At 32.3% G+C, this 10362-nt stretch overlaps 2 protein-coding genes across 2 annotated transcripts; one reads left to right on the top strand and one right to left on the bottom strand.

The window, feature by feature from the left end:
• Positions 1-1289: 1289 nt before the first annotated feature.
• LOC135193796 (uncharacterized) lies at positions 1290-2521 on the top strand. The gene is made up of 6 exons (XM_064217785.1): positions 1290-1363; positions 1453-1687; positions 1773-1887; positions 2009-2084; positions 2240-2413; positions 2512-2521. The coding sequence occupies exons 2-6, from the start codon at positions 1514-1516 to the stop codon at positions 2519-2521; spliced, it is 549 nt and encodes a 182-aa protein (XP_064073855.1). The 5' UTR covers positions 1290-1363; positions 1453-1513.
• On the bottom strand, positions 2389-3956 carry LOC135193792 (putative nuclease HARBI1). Its single transcript, XM_064217771.1, has 3 exons — positions 3684-3956; positions 3293-3574; positions 2389-3134 (listed from the first exon to the last, which is right to left on the bottom strand). Exons 1-3 carry the CDS (start codon positions 3951-3953, stop codon positions 2628-2630), a joined length of 1059 nt encoding a protein of 352 aa, XP_064073841.1. The 5' UTR covers positions 3954-3956; the 3' UTR covers positions 2389-2627.
• Positions 3957-10362: the final 6406 nt, after the last annotated feature.

The following is a 10362-nucleotide window of genomic DNA, read 5'->3' as shown; positions in this document are numbered from 1 at the left end:
ATGCTATTTTAATTTATATTGCGTTGAAATTTTGCTTTAATTTTTAAGGTTTAATTTTATTATAATATATGAATTTGGTCGGTCGCGAATTCTGTAGCGGTAAGCCTTCGTTTTGCACGATTGAATTCTCTTTTGTAATAATGTATCTTTATCTAATACGTGAAGAGAAAAAACTATACCCCATTTAAAGATTATTATACGAGTAAGAGTATCAGATTTGCCATAATAAAAGTATACGAAGAGAAAGCTCTCTAGCTTTACGCATTACTTCTTTGTAACGTTAACGTTAACGTTATTCTTTCTTTGTAACGCAGATTATATGTCAATTCTCTTTGACATATAATCTGCGTTACAAATGAGTACATAAAATATATATAGTTTATATTGGTACTTCTCTCGCTGGAACGCTCTTACGCGTTTCATTCACAAAGTGGGAGCTATGCGTCTTGCCGGTACGTAGAAAACCCGGTCCTCCCCAACACACCGGAATACCCAAACACCGGGTATCAATCCGTCTCTTAGGGGCATCATAGGATCGCTTTCGCAAGCTACCATGACGCCCCAATTTTAGTAATGTCAATGACAGCACTCGTCAAATTTATGTAGCAACTAGTTGTCAACCGAGACTAACTCCGTCTTATTACAAAAAACTAAATAAACCTTGGTTTAAACCTGGACTATCTAGTCCAGGTTTATCTGAAAAACCATGGTCTAAATTCATTCGTATTACAAAACTTAGTAAAACCATAGATTTCTTAGTACTGCCATTTGAACCATTCTTTAAATATCCACCACAGATTAATTCATATATCGTTCGTTCATTTTGATATCATTCTATAATAACGTTCCGTATGCTTAGAAAATAAAACGATTCAATGTTTTGCTAATGATTAAATTACGTTTACAAGTGATGAAAGTAATTGAAACTGTTACTTTGTATAGATGTATATATAATTTATTACGTCGCTTGTAGTTTTATGTTTTAGCACATTATTTAATGTATCTTAACTTATAATATACGTGTAACGAAACGCAAGTTTCGTTCGTAAGAAGTTTCGCGCGTAATTTGAAACCGGAGCAACAAGGGTTGAATTTTGCTAATTTCGTCTTGCACTCGTACACTATTTTAAAGTCATTTCGTGATGAGTCAGGAAAAAAGGAAACGTTCTGAGAATTGGAGTACTGAAGAAAAAGTAAGTACTTAAACATAAATTACTTCAAACTTGAAATCAGTCTTTAAATAAATTATGTACCTAATTCTAATTTAAAATTTATAGGATATACACCACATTATAGAAAATCGGTGTACAAAAGCTTCCTCCAACAATAAAAAAACTCAAGAGTGGAAAGATATAACAAAGAGGTGTTTACATTTTTAAAACCTACCGTACCTATCCTTATTATGCGTTACTTTCTCAACAAAAATGATCAACATTGATTAAATATTTTCAGATTAAATGAATTGACGGGAAAGTGTAGGTCAGACGGTGATGTCAAGTTAGCGTGGAAGAGGATGAAGCTCACAGCTAAAGCCAACTTGTCCACTCATTGGCAAGATTTAGGAAAGACGGGGGGTGGGAATAAGCCCAAGTCGCCTTCACAGGAAGATCTAGCCACAATAAATATTGTTCCAGGCGATTTTATTGTCGAATATAATAATTTTGATAGTGATGCTATGAGACCTGTGGTAATAATAATAATGTATTTTTTATATTAAAAAAATAAAACACTATTTATTAATAAAATTTATATTTAATCATCATTACTTGTAGGCTGAGTTGAATGTTTTGGGCCACAAAAACATTGAAATAGAAGCGGGGCCAAGTACAGCTGTACCACCATTAGATCTTAAAGAAAATAATGAGGTACAAGCTGAAAAGGGCCAGGGTAAATATAAAATATATAATTTTGTACTATTTGTACCATTGTAATACTTACATATACATGAGATGAATTTAAAGGATTTAATTTTCATTTTATTAACTATAAATAATTATAATTCTTTTAGGTACTTCAAATAATGTAAATGTGGAAACTACTACAAAAAAAAGAGTTTTATGTACAAATAGTGATCCAAAAAACAAGTAAGTAACATAAGAATATATTCATATTACTTGCTTTATAGAATTTTGTTTTATTTCTTTATTTAAATAAACATTTGTTAACAATATGTTTGTATTTAAACTATTTACCTTGATATTTATGTAACTAAGTAGAAAAAATGTTAAAAAATTTACAGAAAAAATAAAATGGCAGAAGAAATATTGCGAACCAACAGTGCATTTAAAGAGAGGCAGTTGGAGATGTTAGAATTGGAGCATCAATATAAAATTGAAACATATAAATTAAAAATTAAAAAATTAGAACTTCAAATTGAGTTACTAGAAAATAATAAGAAGTCCATTAATTATCAGTAATTATTAATTGTAAGTGAATTTTAAACAAAAAAAATCATTTATAATATATCATTTTGTCATTATATTTATGATTAAAGGTAATATTGATTTTCAGGTTCTGCTGAGCAGTTAAAAGTGCTATTTATATAAAAATAAATTAAAAAAGAGAATTTTATAACAAAATGAGGAAATTTTTAATAATTAAAGATATATATAAATAAATAATTTAAATTAAAAATGTCTTTCTATGAATTGCCGTCTCCTTATATTTCCACGTACATTATTTTCAATTGGTTGAACTAACGGTTCAGAAGTTTGTAAGTTAAATTGATGGCTGTTCGGCTCAGTATTGAACACATCTTCCTTCATATCAAGAGCAATATTATGCAGTACAGCACATGCCACAATAGTTTTTCTGGCAGTTTCTATATTGCAATATTGCCCTCTTAATAAGCACCGGAATCTCTGCTTCCATAGACCAAAACATCTTTCTACTACATTTCTTGTTCTAATGTGAGCAGTGTTGTATCGTTCCTCTTGAGGTGTTGTAGGGTTCAGTACAGGAGTAAACAAATATGGTGTACAAGCATAGCCACTGTCTCCTAACAATATGCCTGAGAATGCACCAGCCTCAAATCGCTGCTTCAAACGACTTTCTCTAAATATTCTAGAGTCATGAACACTCCCACGCCACCTGGTAACAATGTCCATGATTTTACATTCTGCATCACAGGCGACCTGAAACAATAGTTAAACATTGTAGTGTCTGTTACTATCAATAAGCATCAATATATTTCATAAATACATTCAAAGAAAAATCATATAAGTTAATAACTGCCTGCCTGAATAAATGATCACAATTTTAATATTGTATTGATGTATAGTAATATCAATACCTGGATATTGAGGGATGGAAATCCTTTGCGGTTAATATATAGATGACCACCATCTACATTTAACTTTTTAATTCGAACATGAGTACAGTCAATTGCACCAATTACTGTAGGGAAGTTAGCTATTCTACGAAATTTTTGCATTGCTTCCTCTTGTTCTGTTAATGTAGCAGGCATTTTTATAAATCTATGTGATATTTGAGCAATGGCGTCTGCAACTTTTTTACACGTTTGACTTATAAAAGGTTGTGAGAGTCCATGTAAATCGGCCGTGTCATCCTGGATCTATAAAAAAAACAATAGCGTATATTAGTATGAAACTTAGGCATAATTTAGTACACACTGATACTGATACTAATGTGATACATTCAATTTAAGATTTTAATCTACTTACTTCATGTCGAGCCCAGCTTCGTAATGCGCAAACGACTTGTATTTCGGGAGACACTGAGCATCCTCTAGGATCTCTGGTTAAATCTTCCCTTATTAAATTAATTATTTTCATTGCGTAACGTTTGTTAAACCTATACTTTTGCTTGAAATCTTCATCGGATAGCTCAACGAAAGGATTTCGTCGCAGACGATTTCTGTTATTTACGCGTGGTGTTTGTAACAACTCGATGACTTCCATGTCCTCGATATCGACTAAATCAACCATGTCCATGTCCATTTTTTTTACGTTATAACAGTACAACACAACAAAAAAGAAAATAAAATTATCAACTGATTGTAACTTTTAAACTTATAACAGAAACTTTGACAGATACGCTTTAAACCATCGTAAAACCTGAGTCACAGAGGTTTAAAGTTAGTCCACAGTATAATCTATGGTTTATCGCTAAACCCGTTTTTATAATAACGTTTTTGCTTAGACCCTAGTTTAAACCATGGTTTTTAGTTAAACCGCTTTTTGTAATGAGACTGACTGTGTATACTGTTTGTGTGTCATTGGGGTACGATAAAGGGTATTATTTTTTATTATTATATATTATATATCCATAGCTAGTATAACCAATTTTGTAATAGTGTTTCATTAAAATTCAACCATCAGAATCTTGGGAAATATAGATGAGTAAATAATCGAGTTTTTGTTAAACAAACTTATAAGGTTACCTGTTAGAGCATTAGTTTCGAATTTGTAAAATATATGCGTTGAAATAAATTAAAACTCCAGTTTATTAAGTCCAATCATTCTGATATATAAAAGTACAATGTCTGAGCAAATTTTCATATAATTCGATTTTTTATAACTAAGGGTAATCAATGATATATTTTGTCGAACACCATCATGTAAGCCTATAAATTATTTTATATAAAATATTTATAAATAATCATTTAAGGTTGTATAGCTTTTAGCTATTGAGTTATATTCAATCACAGAATTATATAAATGTAATGAATACTTTTTGGTTTGACATTTTTATAATAAAAGTAGAGGAAGAATATTTTTGAATTTGACATGGGAATTGTTAATCTGGTTTGAAAAGCGAAAGATAATGGATGATTGTAACAAAAATTGGAAAAATAAATATTGGAAACTATATTAAATATTGTTACTTATTTGACGTTCCTATTTACTTGAAGCTGGGTCTTCAATCATAAACAAAAACAGTCAACATTATACAAATAAGTAATAACATTTCTTATCAGGCTCCGGTTTAATACTCGAAGATACGCTGACTCTATCAATGGACTGCTTGCAAGATTATATCACGCGAGTGATTAGAACGAGAGAGACAAAAAATCATAAGTATAATGTGTAGAATTATAAATATAAACAAAGCCAGATGCAGCGATAGTCAGCTCTATTCATTCAGCATACATTGAAAAAAAATGAGCCAATTTATAGAATAGGCACATGCACAATAAAATCAGTGAACAGCGATTTTTGAACTATATTTAAAACACAAAATAAAAATATTCTTAAATATATATATAAGTATTCTTACATACATTTTTTAATTATGTTTCAGAACTTCAACGAGAAGAACCGCCAAGTAACTTTTATGTTTAAGTATGAGAAATATTAATCATGATGTTCTATCCCACGTGTATGCAACTCCTTTAAACCGGAACACGACAATACTAATTAGAACATTATTCTATTAAGGTTAAGTCGCTATAAAAGTCACACATAAATAATTCATAGCGAATGATTACGGATTCGTAATAAAATTACTTATAATTTGATTACCCGCTCAACTAGGTCTAGAAATTTTAAAGGTGAGATCTTTATTTAGAGACTGTACCGCGCAAATGTTAATTAGAGGACGTCGTTAGATCAAATGTTTTACGTGTGAAACGTGCAACGTTTATGGAACATTCGGAAACGAAACTATTCTCACGCAAAAAAGTGTGCTATACGTTACTCGTTTCAATTGTTTCACACGACCATGTATGTAAGTTGTGCATTACGTTTATGTATGACATATTTTATTAAGTCCAATGGCCACAGATTATAAACTGTGTCCTGGATAATTTTGGCCCGAATACCCTTTCTCAAGAGAAAATAGCCAACAGTGAACATATAGTGCATATGTTTGCGTGAACACTCGCTACCCTTACTTTAATAATCCATTAGGGCGGTAAGTCTGAGCTGATTGGAAAGAGTTTCGGTGCAGGGCATGATTTCAGAGGTGAGAGAGTGTACACAGGATTTTCTGACTCCGGACTCACAGAATATTTCGACTTAAAACCTAGTCATTTTTTATCGGGGACCCGGGATTTGAACCTTCTTGGTGGTAGGGCTGTGTTTGCCCGTCTGGGTAGGTACCACCCACTCATCAGATATTCTACCGCCAAACAACAGTACTTAGTATCGTTGTGCTCAAGTTTGAAAGGTGAGTGAGCCAGTGTAACTACAGGCACAAGGGACATAACATATTAGTTCCCAATGTTGGGGACGCATTGGCGATGTAAGGAATGGTTGGCCCAAATGCTCGTCCGCCAACCTATGCCATAAAAAAAACCCCGGTATCTGCGGTGTGATAAGCTAGCTAGTATACCAAAGAATCAGCAATGAAAATGTACAATCTTTAAAGAAAAAAATATTTATTATTAAACCTAACATTTTCTCTTTTAATAATTCATAATAATAAAATAAACGAGTAAAACCAAGTATGTTTATGTAAGCGTGACTGATGAATCAATCTCTAGAGATCTGGTTTTCTGTAGAGATAGTTATTTAACCTTTGCGTTTAGATGTTTACTCGGAACTGTAACGTAAGCGTAACAGGATCCGCAAATGTTTTGTACGAAATAATTTAAACATTCGTTCGTTTAAATGTTACCTTATATATCCTGCTTAGATTTAATGAGATACCTATATTAATTTTTTTTTATTGACTTGTTTTTTTATATGTAATAGGTAGGCTGACCGGCAAATTACCTGATGTTAAGTGGTACCACCACAAATAGACATTGGCGTTAGAAATGTTAACCATCTCTTACATCGCCATGCGCCACCATTAGGAGCTAAGATGTTATGTCCCTTTTGTCTGTAGTTACACTGGCTCACTCACCTTTCAAACCGGAATATAACAATACCAAGTATTCCTGCTTGGCGGCAGAATATCTGATGAGTGGGTGGTACCTACCGATATGAGTTTGCACGAAGGCTTACCACCAAATTAATATATATTTAATCGAATTTCGGAAATGGTCAATCTTAAAGCTCGCCGACTGCTTAGCATACATCATACTACGAGGTTTTAAAAAGTTAGCAATGTAATTACCTACTCTATTCAAAAATATCTTTAAACTTTAAATAAAGCACACGAATCGTTAATCCTTAAAGTGTGAATTAATAAAGACTGCCTTTGTTCTTCCCCGGAGCTTAAACTATCACCATAGAAAATTCATATAAATAAATTCGTCGGTTTAAGTGTGAACAGTTAACATATAAAGTTACTTTTGCATTTATAGTATTAGTATGGATACTTTAAAGTATTTGCGTAAATACAGATGAACTCAGTAACTATGTTCCGTTAAAATTTCTTACAATGAGAATCCATAGATAGCTCCTATAATGGCTATAAATAAATATAACACTAATTAACCGGCATTAAATTTTTATTTACATATGAATTATTTACCGTGTAGGTATGACATCTCCTACTGCGTTTTGCGTTGCCGTAATTCGAAAAAGCGGGGCCTTCAAATAAAACAATAATTTAGTTCCAAATATGAATATATACAGATAATTAATAATTAATTATTATGTATAAATAAATTAATTTTACACAACAAAGATGTAAACTATTCATCTAAGCCAGCAGCTCGTGATTCACGTATTCCCAAACAAAGATCTAATTAATTATAAATTTAAGTTTATTCTCTGTTCAACCGCTGCTCTTAATAATAAATAACCTAAATACAAACCGACCTTGTTATTTACAATCAAAAAGTATTATGAGTTTCATTAATTTTGGATCGTACATACATCACGATCCGCTTTGTAATGTAAAATTACATTTCATAATATTTATATTAGTAAATATCGTTGAATACCACGCGGATCTTGGCTGAAAATCAAGGTTTCAAATAGCAGTACCATTAAATTTTTAGTTGATTAATGGGTATACATCTCGAGCTCAACGGCAAAGGTAACCATCGTGAGATAACCGGCATGTGTTCGAGGAAATTTTGGTATTACCAACGTCAAGCATTGGAACAGCGTGATTGAGTGAACTTGTCGTCTTTGCTCAGCAGCGGGACATTTGCGTTTCGGGTCTTACTTAAGTTATTTGTGAAGGCGTGCTGGTCATGTTACGGGAAGAGTATGAGTTCACGATATCGAAGAACGGGTGCGCCGAAATCACAAAAACATCAGAGATTTCGATGTACGTGAAATTGGTAATATATTAACTTATCAGTAATTTAATTCTATTTTAAAATTGAGGCGTTTATTGAAATAATATTAAAAATAACAAAAAATATCTTTGTTAATGGCTACTCGTGTGATAAGTTTCAAAGGCGGAGCTCATTGTGAATTCTGGTCTAAGATTAAGAGTATCATACATATTATACCAATTTATTACCTGACCGACTGACTAGTTTAATGAAACAATATTTAACATTTTTTTGTCTCAACAACGCACTTCTAACACGAGGCTCCACGAGCCCAATACTGCCGCAAACAAATATACGATCACAAATTTAGTTAAATATTTCAATTGTAAAAAAAAAAGTAACTACTGTGTTTCTTGGCGTTTTTTCAGTAGAATCTACGTTCCGTATCAGTTTTACATCTTATTTAATTCGAGCCTTAAATTAATTAAGAATACCTTGAGGTTTATAAATTTAAAAAAAAATCTAAAAACACTAAACAGAAACTATAATTAATTCTCGCGCGAAGTCGCGTCTATTTATAAGTATTTTATAAAGATGTGCAGAAATCATTCCATTCTCAGTACCTGTTCTACTGGCACTTGACCTGAACTTGCATAACTTACTGTAACGTAGACGTGCTAATCGTAACGCAACTACTATTAAAACTTTTTGGAATTGATTAAATGCTTTTATGTAATTAATATGTAATTTGTAATTTAATAAGATATTACAAAGTATGTAATTACATGTATGATTATTTGATCATTTATCTTTTTAATTTTTAATGTATTTAGTTTGTTAAAAGTGCCACTGTTGGTCATAAATGAAGGTTCTTCCAAGGTTTTAGTAGTAATTGGTACTTTTTTTTGCTTAGCATGACAAAGGATAAATATAATAAAATACTTGTCTACTAATCCACTGATAATAATAATAATAACAATCTATACCAATATAATAAGATGCGAAAGTAACTCTGTCTGTCTGTTGCTCTTTCACAACTGAAGCGAATTTGATGAAATGAAATGCAATTGGTATGAAGCAAGCTTGAACTTCAAGGACAAAATAGTCTATATTTTGTATGCCGAACACCTAACGACTAAATTCTAAAACACGAGCAAAGCCACGGACGATAACTCGTAATAATATATAATTATTTTATACAAAAGTCAACGAAAAATTAAAAATTGACAGTATACATTTTAACCTTAAAAATATATTACAATATAGTCTACATTTTGAAACAATAATCACTTTATGGTAATCACTATTTCGCTGATTTTCTTTCGCCGTTTACTTTCAAGCCACGTTGTCTTCTATGCCGAACCTGTGTTAGTTTTTTTATTAGCTTTTAATCAATAAGCAAGCGTAAATCTTCTTTGTTGAATAGACGGTGGTAGTACTTTGTGCATCGTCTGGGTAGGTTCCGCCCACTCATCAGATATTCAACCGCCAAGCAATATTTGGTATTGTTGTGTTCCGGATGCAAGGGTGAGTTAGATAGTGTAACTACAGGTACGAGGGACATAACATCGTAGTTCACGAGGTTGGTTTGGAGAAGTAGCTGATGGTTAATTTTTCTAACAGCACCGATGTCTATGAGCGGTGGTGACCAATTAAATTCAGGTTTTTTTTTTTTTTTATAGTAGATGTGGCAAACGAGCAGGAGGCTCACCTGATGGAAAGTGACTACCACCGCCCATGGACATCTGCAACGCCAGGGGGCTTGCAGGTGCGTTGCCGGCCTTTCAGGAAAGAGTACGCTCTTTTCTTGAAGGTTCCCAAGTCGTATCGGTTCGGAAAAACCGCCGGCGAAAACTGGTTCCACAGAGTGGTTGTGCGAGGTAGAAAGTGTCTTAAAACCGCGCTGTTGTGGATATATACCAATTAATATACCAATTTAGGTTAGTGGAATGTCTTTATAAATGTTAGTAGCATTTTCTCGCAATTCTGATCCTGTCCAACAACAATAATAATCTAAGTTGCTTCACCAGTCTCTCATAAAATGGTATGAATTTTTTCAATCATATAAAATATCACAAATATCGAATTTCATTTGATAAAAAAATATGATTAATATTAATTGAAAATATACCCTTATCAGTTCCCAGTTTATTTATGAGTTCAAGGGAAATCAATTAAGCAATTTACACTTATGTGCACTTATAGGTTATGAGATACATTGAAACGGATTTTCGATCATCGTAACATATTAACAATTAATCCAGTCCCTTCTATCAATTTTT

Source organism: Vanessa tameamea, chromosome 18 (genome assembly GCF_037043105.1).
Source record: "Vanessa tameamea isolate UH-Manoa-2023 chromosome 18, ilVanTame1 primary haplotype, whole genome shotgun sequence".
Taxonomy (NCBI): domain Eukaryota; kingdom Metazoa; phylum Arthropoda; class Insecta; order Lepidoptera; family Nymphalidae; genus Vanessa; species Vanessa tameamea.
This window is presented reverse-complemented; position numbering and strand designations above follow the sequence as displayed.

Coding starts and splice junctions, on each gene's coding strand:
- LOC135193792 (XM_064217771.1), bottom strand. CDS start 3,953: ATGGACATGGTTGATTTAGTCGATATCGAGGACATGGAAGTCATCGAG. Junction 3,575..3,683: donor GAAGCTGGGCTCGACATGAA/GTAAGTAGATTA, acceptor TTTTTTTTATAG/ATCCAGGATGACACGGCCGA. Junction 3,135..3,292: donor TTCCATCCCTCAATATCCAG/GTATTGATATTA, acceptor CTATTGTTTCAG/GTCGCCTGTGATGCAGAATG.
- LOC135193796 (XM_064217785.1), top strand. CDS start 1,514: ATGAAGCTCACAGCTAAAGCCAACTTGTCCACTCATTGGCAAGATTTA. Junction 1,688..1,772: donor GTGATGCTATGAGACCTGTG/GTAATAATAATA, acceptor CATTACTTGTAG/GCTGAGTTGAATGTTTTGGG. Junction 2,085..2,239: donor AATAGTGATCCAAAAAACAA/GTAAGTAACATA, acceptor AAAAATTTACAG/AAAAAATAAAATGGCAGAAG.